The sequence below is a fragment of the Thamnophis sirtalis genome, unplaced genomic scaffold, assembly GCF_051295495.1.
Source record: "Thamnophis sirtalis isolate CommonGarterSnake01/CBP01778 unplaced genomic scaffold, rThaSir2_p1.2 scaffold_2, whole genome shotgun sequence".
NCBI classification, from domain to species: Eukaryota; Metazoa; Chordata; class Lepidosauria; order Squamata; family Natricidae; genus Thamnophis; species Thamnophis sirtalis.
Genome location: NW_028261382.1, coordinates 82682983 through 82705299, shown reverse-complemented (window position 1 = coordinate 82705299; position 22317 = coordinate 82682983). Strand labels below are relative to the sequence as shown.

Sequence of the window (22317 nt, the reverse complement as noted above, 5' to 3'; positions counted from 1 at the left end):
CTATACTACGTTTTTTTATTGAATGTATATGTATACATATTATGTTGCCAATGACAATCACTATGTGGGTGTTTCATGGCTGGAGGTCTTTGAGAAGAGACTGGAAAACCTCCTGTCTGAAATGGTAGAAGGTCTCAGGCTTGAGGAAGGGGTTGGAGTGGGAGACCGCCAAGGTCTCTTCTAGCTCTATTCTAATTGAGTGACTAGGAGACTGAGTTCTAGTGCCACCTTAGAGGGACTCACAAGAGAAGATCTTGTTGTAGATCAAATATAGAGCAATACATAATAATACAACATTTCTAGATAGTATGTTTGTACTTCCACTTTACAAGGAAGATGAAAAGGCTAGGGAACACTCCCAGTGCTTAACTGTGCAGGCATGACTCCTGTGACTTGGCACTGTTGACACACAAGAGGGAGCTAGTAGTAAACTTGGGAGAATCCCAATTTATGTAGAAATAGAAAATATACTTAGAGAGAAAGGTTAATACAGTGTGTTTCTCCCAAGCAGACCAATTAGAATGCAGAACACTCATGCGTGTGGAATGCTGGCTGCTTGCGAGGGAGGGGGTTATGAAGAAAAGGAAGGGGGAGTAGAAATAGAATGATTTTGGGGGGGAAGAGGATGTCACTCTACTACGCTTGGTGATCAGGAGTACCAAACTCTGCAGCAGTCTGTTGCAGTTTTCACTGATGAATGTTACCCAGCACTAAGTCTGAGGGCTACAAAGCGATTTGGAAAAGCTTTGAATCTCAAAGAGAGAAATGACCACCATGAGGTACCCTGTTTCCCCCCAAATAAGACCTCCCTGGATAATAAGCCCACTCGGGCTTTTGAGCGCATGTGCTAAAATAAGCCCATCCCCAAAAATAAGCCCTTCCTGAAAATATTGCAACACAGCAGCCGCCATGAGGTGACCATGCTCATTGCCTCCTGCACCTCAAAAATAATAAAACCTCCCCCAAAATAAGGCCAAGCATTTATTTCGGGGGTCAAAAGCAAATAATACCCTGTCTTATTTTTGGGGAAGCACGGTAGGTGTTTTCAAAGGTCTACAGATGGATAGTTGATTTCAAGCTTAGGTCTATTATGATTCATTTGGTCAGTGACATCAAATGACAGGTAGGTGACTGTTATCCAGTGAGTGCTACTTTAAATCTCAGAGAGATACAGGACCACGCTAGGTTTGGCATTCGAAAGGGTTATAGAGACAACTGGATCCTTTTGTATAATCTATTATGGTTCAGTACGTCTCTCCGTCTGAAATTGTTGGTCACAACTCCTAAAGAATCCACATGGAGTGTGCCAGGCAGAGTGACGTTGGCTTAGCAATTGATTCCCTCTGCCATTCAGATAACGCAACACTTAATTAGATGAAGGATGATGATCACTTCTCCATCATGCCAACTATGTAACAAGGGAGACTTTGCCTTAGCCCTTTCTCTACCTTCTTGGAACCAGGAAATAACTCCATCCCCACTCACCTGTATACAATGCCCTCCCGGTGCAAATGTTCAAGGCCACAGCAAATCTCTGCAGCGTAGAAGATGACCCGCTCATTGTCAAAACCCGAGTTGCCCATGTTGTAGATGTGAAACTTCAGGTCACCTCCATTCATGATTGTGAGGACCAGGCACAGAGCATCCTTGGTTTCATATGCATAAGCTAAACTGACCTGTTGGTACAGATGAAAAGAAGGAGGGCTTGACTCCAAGTATATTCCAGAATTCTGCTTCTACAATGTCCAAGTACCCAGAAACACATAAATAATAATCATCTTCCTTCTGTTGTTCCCATTCCACAAACATGTGACATTCAATAGTTTAGGAATGCAGGGAGCTGCCTTGTTTTCTTATTTGACAGAGCTACGCATGCTTTGAAAATGAATCTGTTGAAGTCTTCCAGAATGCAAGTCTAGCTGCTACTAATTAAAACAGCCACAATTTTTTTTCAGGTGAGTGAAGCCTGAAAAATGACAGGGCTACTTTAAAAGTCACACGGGTCAAGTGATTTCTAGGAATTGGAAGTGTATTTTGGTACAACATTATTTGCCCAGTTATATCTGGAGAAGACAGATATTAAAACTGGGCTGCGCTGTCCCTAAAAGACACTTGGCCATTGCTTTTGAATGCAAGAAGCTTCATTTAATTATCAAGGGCAATAACTACAGCTAAATCAACCAGGCTGAATCGGATACTGTGAAATTCCCCTCAGAATGCCGAGCCAAATAGCATTAGCAAATGCTAGAGAAGCTGGTTTGCTCACCACAAATCGGCTATTGACCTTCTCCAAGATCTGCTTCTCGTTCAGAGCCATTGCTTCCCCTTTCCGCTTCTTGATGCGCTTCTTCTCCAGCTTTTTGCAAGCGTACATCTTCCCTGTAGCACGTACCTGGCATGCGCAAACCTAAAGGCAAAACAAGATGGGATTGTCAGGGGCCACATTTAATTGTTGCTAGTGTCACTGCAGTAGCATTACTGATGGAAGCCCTATTAAAGCAAGGATTCAGCATTTAAGGTAGCCCCATTCTGTTCTTGCATTTTGACACTTCTTTTTACCCAAAGTTATGGAGTATAGAATAAAGCTGTTCCTCGTTGCTAAGTGAAAAATCCAAATCTTCCTTAAAGGCATAACAAGGACTTTTGAATTTGGCTTATATTCCAGAGGTTCTCTAAGCATCAGATCAGAATCAGCAGAGATCTCCTTTTCCCCTATTGAAACTCCCGTTGAGCCAAACTACTTATTACACATAACATGGGATGGTTATTCGCCTTATATAAAAATACAAGAAATATATATTTTTATGAAAACAGGTCTGGAGAAGCAAGAAGGCAGAATATGAAAAGTCAACTCTCTTTGATATAGATGACTCCTCAAATCTTGAAGGCATCTTTTGACAAGTGGGCAACCACTGAGGGGTGAAGACTGCAACTTAGCTTCCCAAACCTCTGAAGAGGAGCCACACAACACTGTATTTATTTCAGAGATACCACTGGAAGGGGAAGGGGGCTGAAATTGCTCAGCTTGTTTTTTCCCCTCTTTTATTGGAAGGATATGCAGAAGGCAGGTAAGAGTGGCAGGGCTCCTAAAGCCATACAGCACTTTTTTCCACTCCAAACCCCAAATGGTCTAAGATTGTCCTGCTAAATTATTTAGATGCCCAACTTCAGCAGGGCAAAAACAGGAAGTTGTGGGTTGCTGGGTATAAATTGCTATGAAGAGGGAGATGATTAGGAGGAAGAGGGATGGAGAGAATGGAAAGATCATCAGCTCTCGCTTGCAACATCACACAGTTCCCTTTCAAAGCAGCTTTTTAAAATGTCAGAAACATCTCTGGCTGCAGTTATGTGTCTTTGCAGGGACTAAATGTAGGTAAGGTGTCTCCCTTCCTAAATAAGTGACCCTTTGGAGCAGTGGTTCTCAAACATGGCAACTTTAAGACATCTGGACTTCAACTTCCAGAATTTCCCAGACAGCCAGAATTCTGGGACTTGAAACCCATGTCTCTTTAAAGTTGAGAAGGTTGAGAAATAATATCATAGAGGGCCCAGCTGCTTGCTGTGCTTTCTCTTCCCATGATCTGCATGGATTCTGGATCATCTTATACAGGTAACCACATTCTACATTAGGCTTTTAGGAGGAGCAGGAGGCAGATTGTCTCCTTATTTCTCTAATATTTTGTACTTCTGTAAGCCTTGAGGGTCCACTAAACACAGCAATAGTGTCCTTTATTCCACAGCTGGGCTCAGCTTGGCCTGTTGGAATTAAACATCTTGAAACTCCTATTCAAATGTTCCGTTAAACCAATCTAACTATTTATAGCAGGTACAGGCCACCTGTGGCCCAAATTCTATTTGAAGACCAAAACAGGAATGTCATCTTCAAGACCATCTTGCAGAAATCAAGAGGCAAGATGACATGTATGGTGGGTTCCCAAACAGGGAAAATGGGATCCCGCTGCTTTTTACTGTTAGAGATAATCCTTGACTTATCGCCATTCATTTCACAACTGTTTGAACTTACGATGACTCCGAAAAAAGTAGTTTACTCACACTTACGACCGTTGCAGTGTCCTTGTGGTGATGTGATCAAGATTTGGGCGCTTAGGAACCAGCATGTATTTGCAGCATCCCCAAGGTCATGTGATCACCATTTGCAACCTTCTAAGGATTCTGACAAGCAAAATCAGCGGGGGAAGCTGGATTTGCTTAATGCCTACGTGATTTGCTTAATGTCCATGATGATCACTTAAGGACCCAATTGAAAAGGTTGTAAAATTGGGCCCAACTCACTTAACAGTTGCATCACTTAGCAAGCAAAGTTCTGGTTCAAATTGTGATTGTACGCCAAGGACCACCTCTGCTTAGTTCAAAACAGCGAGAACTATATTGCCATCAAATTACACCGATTTGTAGTCATTTTGTCCCCACATTTCAGCAGTGCAGTGTGGAGGAGACTGGGAGGAGGGTGGCTCTTTCCAAAGAAGGACATGAGAATGGTTTTCTTTCCAGTGATTTTTCTTCCTGTGTGTCCATTCTTGAACTTTCCAACCCCAAACCAAAAATTGGACAAACTGAATTGTCCCAGCCTCAGCATATGAAGTCATCACCTTTATTTTTCAGTCTGACTTTTGGCTATGAAATGAAGCCTCGATTCCCTCTCACTCAACTAATAACAAGGATTTAGGTGGAATAACCAGGAAATGAGTCATGCCTATTTTTTAATATAATCTAAATGCAGCTTCTGTGTCGAGATACTAACTTGGGACTGCATCCTTTCCGAACAAACCTCTTCTGGCTCTCAGCAAACAGCTTCATGGAGTCAGATTGTAGTAAATTTTCCCCGTTCCCCTGCTTGACCTGGGTTGATTAAAAAAACTGTAGAAACTGTGTATAAACATTTTTAATGGAATATGTTGCAATTCTCCAGGAAACTGGAACTGAGCTTGTTGGGCGCAGTTTTAGCCCTTATGGGAAGTTGTGGTCAAATCTTCCTGCAGACCTTCCCCATCAAAACAGCAATGATAGAGAAGAAGAAAGTAATGCTGGATCTTTAGTACCCATCCTTCTTCATACCTCTTTTCTTAGAGGGTTCTAGATTTATTTCAATTTCATTTCAGGGCTTCCAGGAAGTGTTATAAGTAGGCACAGCAGCAAAATTAATTTGATTCATTTTGATGAAAACTTTGCACTCCATAAACCTAGACCCAAACTGCAACCCACTCAAATAACAAAATTTCTACTTTCCAGAATGTCTTGATCTGTTCATAATTCAAACAATGCCGCCCCTTCCAAAATCAAGACATATTTGGAAAAGTGTTAATTATGTTTGAGGAAGTTTGTGGACAGATGCAGAAGAAAGCTAAATTTGGGTTTGTTTGTTCTTTGAAAATTGAGCAAATATAACTTTGGCAAATTCACCCATCCCTAATTAGAACTGAGGCCAAAGAGACAGTCATGATGAATTTGAGATTATAGGAATCCAAAGCTACTCCTGATCCCTAATGGGGAACAAGTTCAAGCTGTCACCATTTCCTACCTCTCCAAAGCCGCCTTTGCCTAGGATCCGGTATTGCCTGAAGGTGTCTTTGGTCACGGATTGCCTGAAGATATTAAGAAGATCACACTGCATTACTGAACACCCATTTCTTATCAGCATCAGCTCAGTAAATGAGTGGGGCTTCTTGCATTCCAGCCACTCAGGATTATTCTCTTACCTCTCCAGGTATTTCCACTGGAGGAATCTGTCAAAATACATGCTGTCCTGGTAATTTGCGAAAGGGGCACCAGCCAGGTATTCATGCAGCCGCCTAGGAGATAAGAGGAATTGAAAGCAGGCATTATTTTCCTATGAATTTGGAAGGCAGGTTCTTTGTGGGCTCCCAAAGTGGTTCATATTAGATACTCTCCGCAGCAGTGCTTCTCAACCTTGATAATTTTAATATGTGCGGACTTCAACTCCCAGAATTCTCCAGCCAGCATGCCAGCTGACAAATTCTGGGCATTGAAGTCCATACATTTTAAAGTTACCAAGGTTGAGAAACACTGCTATATAGTGATATAAACCCAGTGCCTTTTCTTGGCTTTAAAGCTGCTTCTGCCCATTATAGTCCACCTTGGCAAAAAATACAATTCAGCCTTGATTGGTCATGATTTTCTTACAAAATGCAAGATGTATCACTTAGTTGGGTTCATTCAACCCTAAGCCAAAATAAGGTTTGTTTGAGACTGATAGCAGGATTATGGACTCAACTGTCATGGTTTATAAATCATGATTTATTCCTTAGTTCAGGGGTGTCAAACTCGATTTCATTGAGGGCCATATCAGGGTTGTGTTTGACCTTGGGAGGCCGGGGAGGGCATGGTCCGGTAGGCATAGCCAGCTTGGCATCACTCATGTTGGGGGTGCCTGTGGTGGTCCAAGCATTCTGTCAGTGAAAATGAGCTGCATTTTCAGTTATGACGGTCTCAGGCAGCCCTCCTGAGCTCCATTTTCACTGACAGAGGCACCACGGGCCGGTCCTTTGCTGTTTCCAGGATAACCCTGTGGGCTCGATCTAAGCACCTTGCGGGCTGGATCTGGCCCCCGGGCCTTGAATTTGACATCCCTGCCTTAGTGTGACATGGATTCAATAAGCTATGGTTTATGCGTGGTTAAATAGATTTTAATTTAATGTAATATGTAAATGCCATTTAGAAAATTATTGGATTAATTATCTGCAAATTGGTTAACACACAAAAAATAAGCTTTCTTCAGTCTCATGCCTTCATGTCTCTGAAGAATAGGTACACTGAGTAATTTTCATTGAGTTCACTCTAAAAGGAATGAATTCAGCCCCCCCCCCACCCCCATTCAGCTCATATACACATTTCCTTCTCCGGGGGGTACATTAAAAAAAAAAGAGTTTGGGAGTTATTGGCTGTTTTATATGGCACACTAAGCCCCAAATCATTTCAATATAGCATTTGTGCAAACTCAGCCTGTGTGGTTATGAATTATTGTAGTGTATGAACCCAGAAAACTGGACAGAGTTCAGTATGGTTAACTATGAGTAAGAGTGTCACATGAGTGTATTAGCCACATCTAGCCACATTATTTGAGCCCAACAAATTGCGGTTATTTTAATTACCCTTTGAATTTAAAACAAGCCAACGTCAACCATGATTTATGCATTTATCTTCTTTATAGCAAATTGTGGATAAGGTAACCATGTTTTATCCCAATGTTCTACAACAGGGCAGCCTCCACCCATACATTTCAACTCCCATAGTTCTCAGCAATGATCATTTGGGTTGGGGAACTCTGTGGTTGGTCTAAACATCTGGAAGGATTCCTAGATTGGAAAAGGTTGGTTTATTATACAAAAAAAAAATGGGACTTCTATGCAAGTTTGCCCTGACAAGATACTGAATCCACCCGCTTACCCTTCTGGCTTCCAGATCTATAGGATGTAGTACTCACTGTACACAGCAGCCAAAGAGCTCCTTGCAAGGGATTCTCTGTACGTCTTCTATGCACTGGTTCATAAGAAGTTCACAAATCTCTGCCATATAGCCCAGGGACTAAACACATACACATAAAAAGAAGGAAACCAGCCATAAACACATGCTTTGTAATTCTTAAAGCCAGTGAACCATCTTGCACTCTAGATTTCAATTCTGTGGGGTTCTTGGTGGTGCACTGATGATGTTACCTAGTTTAGAAGCACTGAGGCGCTTCCAGGAAAGAATTAGCCAGTGACATCACCATTGCCCAAGGGACGCACAGTTGATGGCTTCTTTCAATGCAAACTTGCTAACCTAGAAACCAGAGTCCTAACTATGTGAGCTATCATGCTTCTTTAGCGATGAAATGTCTGCAGGAAAACCACTAAGCTCAGAGAGCAGGAAGGACTCTACAGTTGAGTAACAAATATTCTCCTCTATTGGTAGATTTCAATTCATATTCTGCTCTGCCTTCCCTCCCTACTTTGAATCCTCACTGTAAAATAAAAATGTGCTCTATGCTTCTGTAGTCTCTGCTCTCAGTTCATACAGCAGCCTTCCCAGAAGTGATCTTCTGTTTGCTAGAATAAGGTTCTCATGACCAATCATTTATGATGTCCAGGAGAAGAGCAGCTAGAGTCTAGCTCCTCTGGAAAGCCAAGTAATTGGGAAAAGTTCTTCTGGATTACTCAGTGTTTGGACTCTAAAATCAGGAATACTCTAAAAGCCAACACCCAAGATCACATCCTTTGAAACGATCTTGGCACTTTTACCCAAACTAAAACATCTCACACAATGGCTGGAAGAAGAAAAATGGGGCAATCCCAGAGAAAGGAAACATAGGTTCCTGCAGACGATTCTAGCAATTCTTAATTATACTTTTGGACTTCTGCATATCGAACCACCTTTTTACAAGGACCCTAAAAATCTCCTTTACCTTTATCTTATGAAGGTGCAATACTGACCTCCTTGTTGAAAAACTGCTGAATGACTTCTTCTCCCATTTCCTTGCGTTTCTCATCTGGAGAAAGCTCATATTCTGCCTGGGGAAGAAGAAAAAAGGATCAACAAAACAGAAGCTCCACCTGAAAATGACATTATCCTGGAGGCCAAAGAGGACATCTATCCCACACATATAGAAGGAAATTTATTGGGGTTTTTCCCCCCAAGACTTTATATTTCTCCTCATTCTCTTCTGATTCACAGACATTTTGGAGATGGCAGGGAGAACTAGCTAACATATAAAGAATGGTTGCTGGAACTGGGTATGTCTGATGAAAAGAAGGACTAGGGATGACATGATAGCAGAGTTCCAATATCTCAGGGGCTGCCACAAAGAAGAGGGAGTCAAGCTATTCTCCAAAGGACCTGAGAGTAGGACAGAAGCAATGGGTGGAAACAAATCAAGGAGAGAAGCAACTTAGAACCAAGGAGAAATTTCCTGACAGTTAGAACAATTAATCAGGGGAACAACTTGCCTCCAGAAGTTGTGAATGCCCCAACACTGAAAGTTTTTAAGAAGAGTTTGGATAACCATTTGTCTGAACTGGTGTAGGGTTTCCTGCCTAAGCAGGAAGTTGGACTAGAAGGTCTCCAAGGTCCCTTGGAGTAACTCTGTTATTCTATGCTAGCTCAAAACTAGATCATCCTATGAGTTTCCCAAACCCCAGATTCGGCCCTTGAGAACTTTCAGTTTTTTCCTTTCATTTTTAAAAGCTCCAATGCTCTTCTTGAAGAAGAACCTGGAGTGACCTCTGTCCTGATATAAAGTTGTGAGCTACGGATGAAACATTGATGGCTGCTCTGCCTTTCCTTTTTGCTTGTTGCTAGAATTGCCACATTTCCTGAATTGCAACAGTGATATTTCAGGTGCATTTCTGGAGAAATGTTATTTCTGCTTTGTATTTAATAGCCAGCTTGTTGGCCAGCTGCAGTTGTCAAAAAATTCCACACCCACAGATGCGTATTATTGCATCAGCTATGTGAAAGGGTTTCTCTATTTCTTCCCCTTGCCCTCTTGTTGCAATGCTCTTGCAGACAAAGGAAATAGACTGTTTCTTGATTAACTGGAGAAGAAGCCAGCGTCTCTCCTTTTCTCTGATGTCAAAAAGAAGTATTAACTGCTTAGAGAACTAGTAAAAAACAAAACGTGACTCAAGTTACTGTTGTGAATTTAAGGTTGCTTTATACTGACTCTGTTCACATTGTGCCAATTGAGGAGTTGCTTATTCAAGGTTAACTCAAGTGCTTAGCGTGTTATGAGAATCAACATTTCTCAGACCTCTGGTGGTCCATCATCTACTGTACTCTTAGCAATGATTTTTAGTCACTGATGGACAATTTACCAATACTCTCATTTTACCAAATGCAAGAATGGATTAGTGTGTGTGTGTGTGTGTGTATATATATATATATATATATATATATATGTATGTATGTATGTATGTATGTATGTATGTATGTATGTTTTTTATTTGTGCTGATAAATAAATAAATGTGCTGATAAATAAATAAATAAAAAAAAATAAAAAAATAAAAAAAACACAAATATAACAAAGGCAACAGTAAAAATATTGGGTTTCTGTCTGGATGGACTCTTGTGACGAGCCTAATGACAGAGAGTGGAAGTGTGACCTTCCTCCCACACTTGGGCATACCAGGGGTTGTGACTTTAAGTATATATATATATATATATATATATATATATATATATATATATATATATATATATATATATATATATATATATATATATATATATATATATATATATATATATATATATATATATACATACATACATACATACATACATACATACATACATACATACATACATACATACATACATACACTTAAAGTCACAACCCCTGGTATGCCCAAGTATGGGAGGAAGGTCACACTTCCACTCTCTGTCATTAGGCTCGTCACAAGAGACCATCCAGACAGAAACCCAATATTTTTTACTGTTGCCTTTTTGTTATATTTGCTATATTTATGCTGATAAATAAATAAAGGGAGACTAGTATAGATCTATTTCAAGCTATTTAGCTCTCATCAGCTAGCCATACCCAAGTTGGGAATCGAATCTGTGCTCTATTGCCTCCCAGGCAGGGAGTTAACCATTTGAGCTACAGAGAACGACTCCTTATCAGCCAGCCAGGGTGGGAGGTATATAGCTGTGACTTTAAGTATATACCTCCCACCCTGGCTGGCTGATAAGGAGTCGTTCTCTGTAGCTCAAATGGTTAACTCCCTGCCTGGGAGGCAATAGAGCACAGGTTCGATTCCCAACTTGGGTATGGCTAGCTGATGAGAGCTAAATAGCTTGAAATAGATCTATACTGGTCTCCCTTTATTTATTTATCAGCATAAATATAGCAAATATAGCAAATATATATATATATATAGATAGATAGATAGATAGATAGATAGATAGATAGATAGATAGATAGATAGATAGATAGATATAGATATAGATATATAGATATGGAACAGGAGAAAAATGCATACATAATTTTCTCCATCTTTGCAAACGTTTGTTTTGTATACCATCTGGAATGTGTCAAACTGTAAGCATTTTTTTTTTCAATAGTAAAAAATAGTTCTAGGTATCAGCCAAAAAAGCTAATATAATCATTGGTTGTATAAACTGAGGCATAGAATCAAAATCACGTGAAGTATTAGTACTGCTTTATAAATTCTTAGAAAGACACACCTGGAATACTGCATCCAATTTTGGTCACCACATTACAAAAAGGATGTTGGGACTGGAAAAAGTGCAAAGAAGAGCAACTAAGATGATTAAGGGCCTGGAAACAAAAACATATGAAGAATGGTTGCAGGAACTAGGGATGGCCAGCCTAGAGGAAAGAAGGACTAGGGTTAACATGATAGCCATATTCCAGTATTTGAGAGGCTTCCACAAAGAAGAGGAGGTCAACTTATTTTCCAAAGCACCAGAAGGCAAGATAAGAAACAATGGCTGAGAAATAATAAAGGAGAGAAGCAACTTGGAATTAAGGAGAAACTTCTTAACAATGAGAACGATTAATCAGTGGAACAGTTTGCCTTCAGAAGTTGTAGGTGCTTCATCACTGGACTTTTTTTTAAAGAAAAGACTGGACAGCCACTTATCTGAAATAGTACAGGGTCTACTGCTTAAGAAGGGTGTTGGACTGGAAGATCTCCAAGGTCCCGCCCAAATCTATTCTTAAGATTTGCTTTTCTCTAGAATCACATTGTTTCAGTATCTTTTCCCTTAACACATTCACCTAAGTGCATATACATGGGAAATGATAAAATGGACTGAAAACAGCTCTCTTTTGGCATGCGTGCGCTTCAGGTCATCCTACATCAAGGATATAGGTAAACTTGTGGATGTTACGCACCAGAGGCCAGATGAGATTTTCACAGCTCCGCTTGAGTTCAGGGTATGAGCTAGTAACAGATGGGAAAGCATAAATACTAGAGATTTTTCCTGGGGGAAAGGGGATGTTTATAGCTCACTAATCAGCCAGATGCCTGGGACTAGGGATGAAACACATTTTGTCAACTGGTTCACAATGACAACTGTGATGAAACATATGCGGATGTTGCTAAATTGGTTTACTTGTATAAATACAAGTAAATAGAAATTGGTGACTTGAATGTCACCAGTTTTCCATACTTATTTGTACTAGACTCTCAGGGGAGGATGCAGCCTGGTCTAAAATAAACAAAAAAGACAAAAATATAAAGGAGCTGGATCAAGCTTCTTCTAGGATGTTCTACTGACTACTAAGACTAGCCTATGGCCTTGATCTCTTCCATCCAAATGCTAACCAGATCTCATCCTGCTTGGTTTTTCAAGCCCAGCAAAGATGGGCTAGGTCCTTGAGCTTTCTAGGCATCTGAAGATGCTAAGGAATGAACAACCAATGTCCTCCAAGACCGAGCATGGCCTCAAGAACTAACCTTTACCATTTCCTTAGTCTGAGACTGAAAGAATCTATTGCAAATGCCTGGGAATTGCAAGATACACTTCCTCATATAGCTCAAAGCTGATCCAGGACAAGACTGAAGAGTGACCAGGACATGTGGACATCGTAGCAGGTTCACATCCCACTCAAAACAGCAGGCTTTGTTAGGCTGGATTGTGGGAAAAATAAGGAACTTGAGCTTCTCATATTAGAATGGTAAAGTATTAGAATCTGTGCACTGATGCTACTGTATGAATGAAGAAATGCTTTGTACTCAAGCCTACCAAGAACTAAGCAAAGATTTCTGCATCTCCCAGTGTGGACTCCTAAAGGGAACTCCTGGAACTGAAACCTGAAGACACAAGTGTGGTCCTGCATTCAACTCGGCTTCTGGATTCAAGCTTAAAGTCCCTGTCTGTGATGCCCCGTACCCCCTCCTCCCCCCCCCAACATTCTTTTTGTCTCTAGTATCCCTCCCTTCCTTTCCTGGCTTACTTCCACAGGACCACAAGCTGTTTGCCTGACAGTGGAGAAGAGCACATTGCTGCTATTAAAAAGTCTGACCCACAAATTCCCTCCCCATTGTTTTGGAACAGGGCTTGCTGCTAAGCAACCAAAGAGAAACAAGACATGGACTCCTCATCTCATCCCAATAGTGGTGGTAGTGGGGGAGAGGCAGGTAAATTGGCCAAGCGTGCAGCAGACGGAACCCATTTCAGGAGACCATGGCGATAACACCAAGTATGAAAGTTCTTCGTGCTACATGTCAACTGTAGGAGAAAGGTGGTGGACCTCAAGTGGCCAATCAATGCAGATGGACACAGGTGGATTCCACCCCCTCTGCCTTCAATAAATTGTGTTAACCTCCCTCCAACATTCTTAAAAACAGGAAGATCCAAATTAGAAGGTCCATGTCACTGGGATGACTTGAAGGTCATCGTTACTCTCAAGGCTCAAGTGACATCTGTGTTTTTGTTGCTGGAAAGGCTGCTGGGCCACGGCCATGAGAAACGAATGGGAAAGCATGTACAGCAATTCCCCAGGGAAGTAAGATGGATGACCATTAGCTACAGGGGTGCTTGATGAACGGTTCTCCATATTGCTCCTGTACAAGACTATCAGCTGCTGAAGAGGCAGGAGAATAAACCTGGGTCTGGGAAGACTTTCAGGAAGGGAGAAAAATGGGAAAAGCAACAGATTGGATGGTAAAACACCCTGCACTGCTGAGTAACAAATTAATCACGGGATAATGATTTACTAGAAGACCCCCAAATCTGCCACAGGATTGGGAACCTGTATGCATACACAAGTTATCTTGATGATGGATGAAGCCGGGCTAGAGAATGAACACACACACACACACACACACACACACACACACACACACACACACACACACACCAGCAGGAAGTACAAGGAGAAGGATCTATCAGCCCACCCACCAAACCAAATTAATTATTTTTATCCTGCCACCCTGCCCTAAGGGCAAATGAAGCAGCACACAAATTAAAAAGAGCACACTTCTGATATAAAATAGCAGTCCGTCATGATAAAAGAAAGGAATAGGAAACAGCAGTAGATAAAAGCTAAAATCTGATGAAAAGATAAACACCTTATCATGGGAGAAAATTTATTAACTAAGACCATACTGAAACTGCCTTCAGGAAGACTATAAAAGAAGGAGCACCAGAGATTTCTGTGTAAGCTATAAACAGCGTCACTGCCTCTGTCTCTAGCATCCTGTTACAGGCGTGAATGGATACAGACTGGGGCCTCCATTGCTAGTGACACGTGTAAAAATTTTCATCTAGCAGCATCCAGATATTACAACCAGTTTTTATTTTCCTAGCTGCTATGGGTTCAGACTTCTAAGTCCAGTGCATTATCGGTTAAATGCAAAAATACAATGGCAGGTGTCAAAATAAACAGAGCAACCACTGGTAACATGAGTGACATCTGCATTGCTGGATGTTCAGATAGAAGGCATCTAAGATGACATTCTATTAAATCCCTGCCTGAACTTCGGCCCTAACACTGTTCTCTATAAATATGGTGAGTTCATACAGTGTGATTTATTTGGTTTGAGATTAGCAGGTGATGTGAGCCTAAAAATAACGTATTTAGCCTATGATCTATGGCTGTCCAATATATGTAAATTCAGCCAGTTGTGGCTTATTCAAGAAACAATGACTAAGGACAACGGGTAAGCCCAGACATTGATTTCCAGATGTGAGATGCACTTTTTTAAAAAAAAAATGTTACAACTGGAAGGCTTTTTTCCGAAGCCATTCTAAACCCAGTAAAACCAACTCTGCAATACTCAACTATTATATTTAATTAGGCTGAAGAAATTTGGGTCTTATTTAGACTGGTCAACTATTGAAAGAGCCGAGGTGGCGCAGTGGTTAGGGTGCAGTACTGCAGGCCACTTCAGCTGACTGTTATCTGCAGTTCGGCGGTTCAAATCTCACCGGCTCAAGGTTGACTCAGCCTTCCATCCTTCCGAGGTGGGTGAAATGAGGACCCAGACTGTGGGGGCGATATGCTGACTCTGTAAACCGCTTAGAGAGGGCTGAAAGCCCTATGAAGCGGTATATAAGTCTAACTGCTATTGCTAACTGCTATTGGATAAGAATCTAACCTTGCACCTAGAAGCTTCTTGGATGAGAAGTGAAACTTCTTTTTCTTCCTCAAAAAAACAAAAAAACAAAAAAACAACAACCCATCTCTTTGGAAAAGGCACCTTTGAGACAACTATAACCTGGATGACTGAGCACTGCATAGACATTTAAGTCTTGCACTAATACACACCAGGTGATTCCCTGTAACATTTGTTGAAAAAACCCAACAAAACAAATTGAATAATCCTATTTTGTACTTCTAGCTAGTGAAAATGCTGGTAGGAAATGGTAAAGCTGACTGCAGAATGCCATGCTGAAAAGACTGGATTACTGTAACGCACTCTACATGGGGCTGCCCTTGAAGAGGGTTCGAAGTTAGTCCAGAATGCAGTGGCGCGAGCTATAGTGGGTGTACCTAGGTACACCCACGTTACACCTAACCTCCGCGAGCTGCACTGGCTTCCCATTGGTCTCCGGACACGCTTCAAGGTGGTAGTCGTTACTTTTAAAGCCCTACATGGTATCGGACCTGGCTACCTGAGAGACCGCCTCCTGCCAGTTACCTCCCTGAGGCCTATAAGATCGCACAGACTAGGCCTCCTCCGGATTCCATCTGCCGGTCAATTTTGACTGGCGACTCCCCTGGAGAGGGCCTTCTCTGTTGCAGCTCCGGCCCTATGGAACGATCTCCCCGTTGAGATCCGGACCCTTACTACCCTTCCGGCCTTCCGCAAAGCGACCAAGACCTGGCTGTTCCGGCAGGCCTGGGGCTGTTGATTTTGTCCAGCCCCATCCTAGGTTGTGAATGTTGTGAATCTTTTAATGTTGTCCTGTTTTTGTATGTCCTCCCCTTTCCCTTTTTTTACTTGTAAGCCGCCCTGAGTCTCTTTGAGAGTGGGCGGCATACAAACTAATTAAACAAACAAACAAACAAACAAACAAACAAATAAAGTTTTCTTAGACCATAAATTTAGTCTTGGTTGGACCACTGAAAAAGTTACTTTGGTGTAAAGGTTAAGGCAACAGGCTAGAAACCAAGAAACCGTGAGTCCTACTTTTAGGCATGAAGCCAGCTGAGTGAGCTTAGACCAGTCACTCACTTTCAACTCAAGGAAGGAGGCAATGGCGAATCCCTTCTGAAATCTTGCCGGGAAAACTACAGGGACATGTCCAGGTGGTCACCAGGAATCAACTCTGACTCAAAGGTGTTGAAAGAAAAAGGCCACTGAGAATCTAGGGGGCAAAGAAAAATTTCCATCTGCTGTAAACCATGTTAAGGCTGCTGGTCTGAAGTGCTAAAGCAACCTCATTGTGCAGTTTGGAGACAACGGTGCCACTTGGAATATTTAAAAGCAGCCCAATTCCATTATAGTGACCATATCATTTTAACATTTAGTACCTGGCTGTTCTTATTTTCCCCTGCCTCTGTGTGGAGGGTTTTTAAGACCACAATTCCGAGAGCTTTCCAACTTTTCTTCTTATGTAATCTATTCTGGGAGCTTTTCATGCTGCAAAGGTTGGTTTAAAAATCACAAAACCAGGGACAAATTTCTTGGCATTGCAGCTCTATCCATTTCTATTAACTTGGAAACAAGAATGGGAAAACAGGGTGCTGAACTCTGAAAAATGAAAAGCATAAATCCTTCCAGATCCTTCAACACCCTTCTTAAAGCATTTGATGCTCCCCAGTTTTAATTTCCTTGAGAAAAGAACCCCTGGCCTGGTCAAGTTCCTGAACCAAATTTAAATAAACAATGACTTTTTATCACTCAGCCTTTCGCTGGCTGAAAGAGTCCAAACCTTACAGAGAATTGGTTTCCAAGCATGTGTTTCCCATTTTGCAGCCAGCTGACCGGATCGGCATTCCTGTCACTCACGTCCAACAAGCTTATGAAAATAAGAAAAAGGCCTAAGGTTCAACAAGCTCCCTCCCATTGAGAGGAAAAGAGAGAGAACAATGTTGAATTGCATAAACAGTTTGGTAATGAGAAACACAGGGTGTTTTACGAGGTTGATGTAAGGCCTCCTGGCCATCTGAAAAGGCCTCCTGGCCCAGGAGCAAAAACAGATCAATTTTCTGATTGTAAATTTGCCTTAGTTCAGAAGATGCGGAAGAAGGAACTTGGAGAGGAAAAGGAGTTGAAGAAACCCTAAGCTATGATTTGTTCTGCTTGAGGTTAAGATGCTTTCAGGCTGAGCAAAATTTTCAAAAGAAAGACATGAGTGGGGGTTGCAACCCACAAAAACACTAGGATAGTATTTCAGATGAAGGGCTGACTTTTAAATTACACGTCATCCCAATGGAATTTTTGCACCGTTGACTTTAGAGTGGGTTGAAAAACACACCCGCCTTTCTGATCTTCTCCCAGAGGTCACGCTGCAAGAATTTGGGGTTTTTCCCTCCCCCCCACCGTTCCCCTCTTTTATTTTTTTAAAGTTGTCTTCCCTCTACAAGAAAATCAAAAAGGCAGTACTGACAGGAAGAAGGTTTGTAAAAGACAGAGAAGATAAAAATGTTGCCATCAGAATTTTGGTGAGCAGAATATCTCAAAAGAGTGACTGGTTCTGTATTTTCTCTGTAAGTTCCAAAACTGGATACTTGGAATTAAAATGTTACTAGGAAGGGATTTCCCACAGCGCAGTGAATAGCACAGCAGTTGTGTGAATAGAGTCATGAAAGTTTCTAACTTGCATCCAATGTTTACTAGCCAGTTGGGAGAAGATGGATGGGAAATTCCAAGCCCCCCATAAGAGACCACCTCCTGTCTATGATGGGCAGAGATGAGATATATCTTTTTCTTTGAGATTCCTTAAATATAAGACCTTATGTTTCAGATATAAGAAGCTTGGGATAGTAAGTTAAAGATTTAAGAATAAACAAGGCTGGGGAATATTTTGTATGTATATCAGAGTGTGCATTGTGTGGTTTACCTCAAAGTGTGTGTGTGCTGGTGGAAGGGTAGTGTAGATGTGCGTGTTTTTGGAGTGTCACTACCATGGCTTCTGGGAAACAGATATTCTGAAGTCTTGTGGGAGTGCCAATACATGCTTTGGCACCTCAGTTCCATCCCAGCTTTCTTACTAAGCTATTTCTTTTTAAAAAAATCATCATTTTGCCTGGTGATAAACAACCACATTGGCTTATGCAGGCCTGGACATGAGCAGCTTCTTAGGTGACAGCCATTTTATGATGAGAAACACCCATGATGGAGTCTCCAAATTCCAGCTGGTTACAAAGGATGAAGGATCAAGCTGAAGCACCTCTCAAGAGTGCTTGGCAAATGACCTTTCTCCTCACACATGCCACCCGATCCCACTTGTTTTCAGTGGGAGATTCCTGAGACCACCAAACCCATGACCAATTGCATGTAAGGCAGGTATTTTGCACCCAGCTAAACCATTCCTGATTGGAGGAGGAAAGCAAATGGATTTATTATTTATTTAATTAGATAACAGGTCCATGTAGCTCAATATGGCATATGCTGTAAAAGGTTTTTTTTTCTTTTCACTCTTCTAGACTTGAAGTATCAAGGATTCCATCAACTTTGCTGCTGACGTATGACACTTCATCATCAATCTCGTGCTATCCAAAGTTTTGGCATACTTTAAATGGGAGTTGCCAAAGGGAATCTGGTAGTCCCTTAAGGACTGGCTGAGCAAAGCCACAGACACTCTAGAAACTGTGCTTGCCTTACCACAGCATCCAGGAAGTGGATACACCGTAGGAGTTCCATCTGGGTCTCACAAAACTGTCGAAATAGCAGTCGGCCGATGGGTTGCTTGTCACACAAACTGTTGTAATCTCGTTCTACAAAGGAAGATATGGAGAAGGAATTATTGTCACTTGTAAGCAGACAGTTTTCAACCATGGGGCTTTCAAGGGTGGCCTTCTTAGTAGAAGAGCTTCAAATGCAACAAGTTGGAATGCCATTTTTAAAGCTGGGGTGTCCAACCTTGGCACCTTTAAGACTTGTGGACTTCATCTCCCAGAATTTCCCAGCCAGCATGGCTGTAAATATTTATAGCTAAAGATGCACACAATTCCCCAAAGAAGAGGGCTACGTTTAAATTTCAGATCATAGTTCATGAGATCTGGATTTTAATTTGCTTTGCTCTGTAGCCAGAATTATCTGAATGGCGCACAAAAAATGAAACCAAGTCTTGTTATGAATGTATGCTAATTCAAACATTGTTTTAAACCACAATGTGCTTAACATTGGTTTTTAAAATAAGCAATAATTTTAACTCATTTATTATGATTTCAAAAGGACAATGGCTGGACTCATTATATAAGCACGTAACAAACAAGCCGCATTAATGTTTAGTGTAATGTGTGAATACGGATGATACTGGGGATTATCATTACACATCTGAATTCTGAGCACATGAAAGTAGAAAAAAATTCTAAATCATAATTCATCTTTTTAGCTACAAAACTGTTCAGCTTTGAGATGATGTTTTAGCTGATCTCGAAACACAAATTTTTCAAACAAAGATGACCTTTGGGTGCAGGGGGGGGGGGAAACCCTGGATTCTCAAAACTTGCTTTTCAGATACTGAGAAGGCCAGATCTTTTTTGCACATAGGTGCTCATGGCACTTTCCATGTCTGCAACTTCTGGTTGTCACAATCATATCCTGCTGAGCCCACCCAGGAGCCCATCTGCCTTTGCCTAACTCCTTCGCATTCCCCATTTCACAAACCTTCCTTTAAACTCTTTTGTAAACATACTTTCAAGCAGAAGGAACATGTTCTCATTTGCATCTCAGCATGCTCCTTCTGGGAACAAACTGACTTATGAGAAGATGGGGGCAGATGCAAGAATCTCTAATAGTCTACAAGGGCCTGGGAGAACAGCAAGCTTACTTAAAGTCAGAGACCAGGCTGCACAATCACCAAGGATATTAATTTACTCTTTGCGTTGATTCACTTGAAAAAAAAGGCACACAAAACTTCTTCCAACGAGATGACTTGAAGATGATTCGATGCATGAAAATCACGCATTAGGCATGATGGAAGTCACTTCCAACTACCCCGTGATAATCAGTATAATACAGTAGTTATGTGCTGCATTAGGAGTGGGAAGGCTCTCCCATTTCAATCACTAAGTCACAGTGACTTCAGACCTTTATTCCCCTCCGTCTACCCCCACCCCAATACTTGTAAGGATTTTAGGAATTAAATGGATCTACTAAGCCTTGTAAAATCTGAGGAATCACACAGTCATATTTTAACAGGTCATCAAATTTCAGCAGTGCAATTCTGGAAAACTTGGGAATCACTCTTGGAAGTGGGTAATGGACAAGAGTGTACAGGGCCCATGATGATCAAAATGGGATGGATGAAATTATAGCAAATCTTTATCCAGCAGTTTATTTAGTATTAGACATTTAGAGAGCTGGAAGGGATCTTGTAGGTCATCTAGTCCAACCCCCCCCAACCGAGCAGAAGACCCTAAACAATTTCTGACAAATGGCAGTCTCTTCTTGAAAGCCTCCAATGATGAAGCTCCTACAACTTCCGAAGGCAACTTCTGTTCCATTGGTTGATTGTTCTCACTGTCAGAAAAAGGGCACTGGTCTTATCTGACATGCTCCTTCTCAGAGCTGACAAGCTCCTTCTCGGAGTTTCTTGGCTTAGCACACTGGAGAATGTCTCCTTATTTCTAGATTGAATCTCTCCTTGGTCAGTTTCCATCCATTATTCCTTGTCTGGCCTTCAGCTGCCTTGGAAAATAGCTTGACCCCCTTCCTCTCTGAGGCAGCCCCTCAAATATTGGAACACTGCTATCATGTCTGCCCTGGTCCTTCTCTTCACTAGACTAGCCATGCCCAGTTCCTGTAACCGTTCTTCATATGTTTTAATCTCCAGTCCCCTTGGCTGCTTTTCTCTGCACTTTTTGTAGAGTCTCAACTTTCTTTCAGTGGCCAACCAGATGTGTCCAAGATGCTCACAAGAGAGATGGAGACACTTCTCTCCCATCATAATTTTCTTACAGCTGGCATTTGGAAATGTGCAACTCCAAACTGTATAGAAGTTCAAGACTAATCACCTGCAACAGATCAATCCTCTCTAATTGATTCAGTCCTGACTTGGTTAGATTCTGCATTGATTCAACCCATTTATTAAGTAAATTAAGTTAAGTAAATTGCCATTGGTGATGAATTCCACAGATAATTATTACTTCTCCTCCAACAAATGCACAGTCTAAAATTTAAGAGAGTAGTAAGGAAGAGATCTAAGAACAAAAGTTGTTGAACAATTGATTATTCATACTTAGTTTTGCTCTCGGACCCTTTCCACATTTCTCTGTTGAATTTATTCATTGGAGGAGAAATATCACCTCTAATACCTTTCCCACGGTTTGACATATGACCCCACAGTCTCGCTGAGGGGAGGTTACTATGCTCCATTTATACATTGAGTCCTGGCAGGCACCATGTCAGGTGGTTGTTCACAGCCAGGCACCTTTTGCGTGGTCATTTATATGTCAACCTATGTCTGGATGTTCAGCAACCCATTTGGCTTTCCATTGGGAAGTGATGATATATGAAATCCTACTCTGATGAGCCAAGAGTAACTCTGCTGATCACAAGGAAGTAAGCTGGCATCATTTTGTGGTGCTTTTGGCTACCAGTTCTTGCATTTTCTTGAGTATAGGGAGGAGGGGTCTGTCTCTTGTTGCACTTACCCAACCCTTTCCGGAGCTCATCACATTGGCTGATGTGTGGGAACTTGAGGATCTCTCTCCATTTCTTGCTCCTTCCTTTCCGTTTCCCTCCACCTCCTACAAATCAGAGAGAGGAGAGGGAAGAGGAGAATGATGAACGTGAATAATACCAAGACTTGTAATGGGTTTATTTTCTGACTCTTGTTTTATCTTCCTTCTAGAATGGCCAGGACGATGTTGGTTCCCATGTAGCACATACAGAGCAGCACAATACCAACCATAGCAGTCAATCCGATCCATCATAAATGAGAAGAACATCCTGGTGCAATTTTTATTAGGTAGAGTGCTTGTATTTAACCTAGTTATAATTTGATCAAATATTATTTCTTACTATTGTATTTTGGATTATGCAATCATGTCTTTAGAATTTGCAACCTCCTTTATATCCCATGCATCAATTAACCCCCCCCCAAAAAAAAATTTGTACAAAAATAACTTAAAGGTGAAGTAAAACAATAAAAACATCTTTCTCAATGGAAGAAAAATTTTAGAAGACTGAAACTTGATGGTTAAATGCAAA

General features: G+C 41.3%; 1 protein-coding gene across 2 annotated transcripts in view; it reads right to left on the bottom strand.

Moving 5' to 3' along the window:
- LOC106547508 (G protein-coupled receptor kinase 5) overlaps positions 1 to 22317 on the bottom strand; it is a 91015-nt gene that overhangs the window by 18250 nt on the left and 50448 nt on the right. For both annotated transcript variants that reach the window (XM_087706226.1, XM_014064713.2), the window contains exons 2-9: positions 21759 to 21854; positions 18763 to 18875; positions 8451 to 8528; positions 7463 to 7563; positions 5718 to 5810; positions 5540 to 5603; positions 2267 to 2407; positions 1486 to 1676 (exon numbers count right to left, since the gene is read on the bottom strand). In XM_087706226.1, coding sequence (XP_087562352.1) covers positions 1486 to 1676; positions 2267 to 2407; positions 5540 to 5603; positions 5718 to 5810; positions 7463 to 7563; positions 8451 to 8528; positions 18763 to 18875; positions 21759 to 21854 — 877 coding nt within the window. The remainder of the gene's footprint in view (positions 1 to 1485; positions 1677 to 2266; positions 2408 to 5539; positions 5604 to 5717; positions 5811 to 7462; positions 7564 to 8450; positions 8529 to 18762; positions 18876 to 21758; positions 21855 to 22317) is intronic.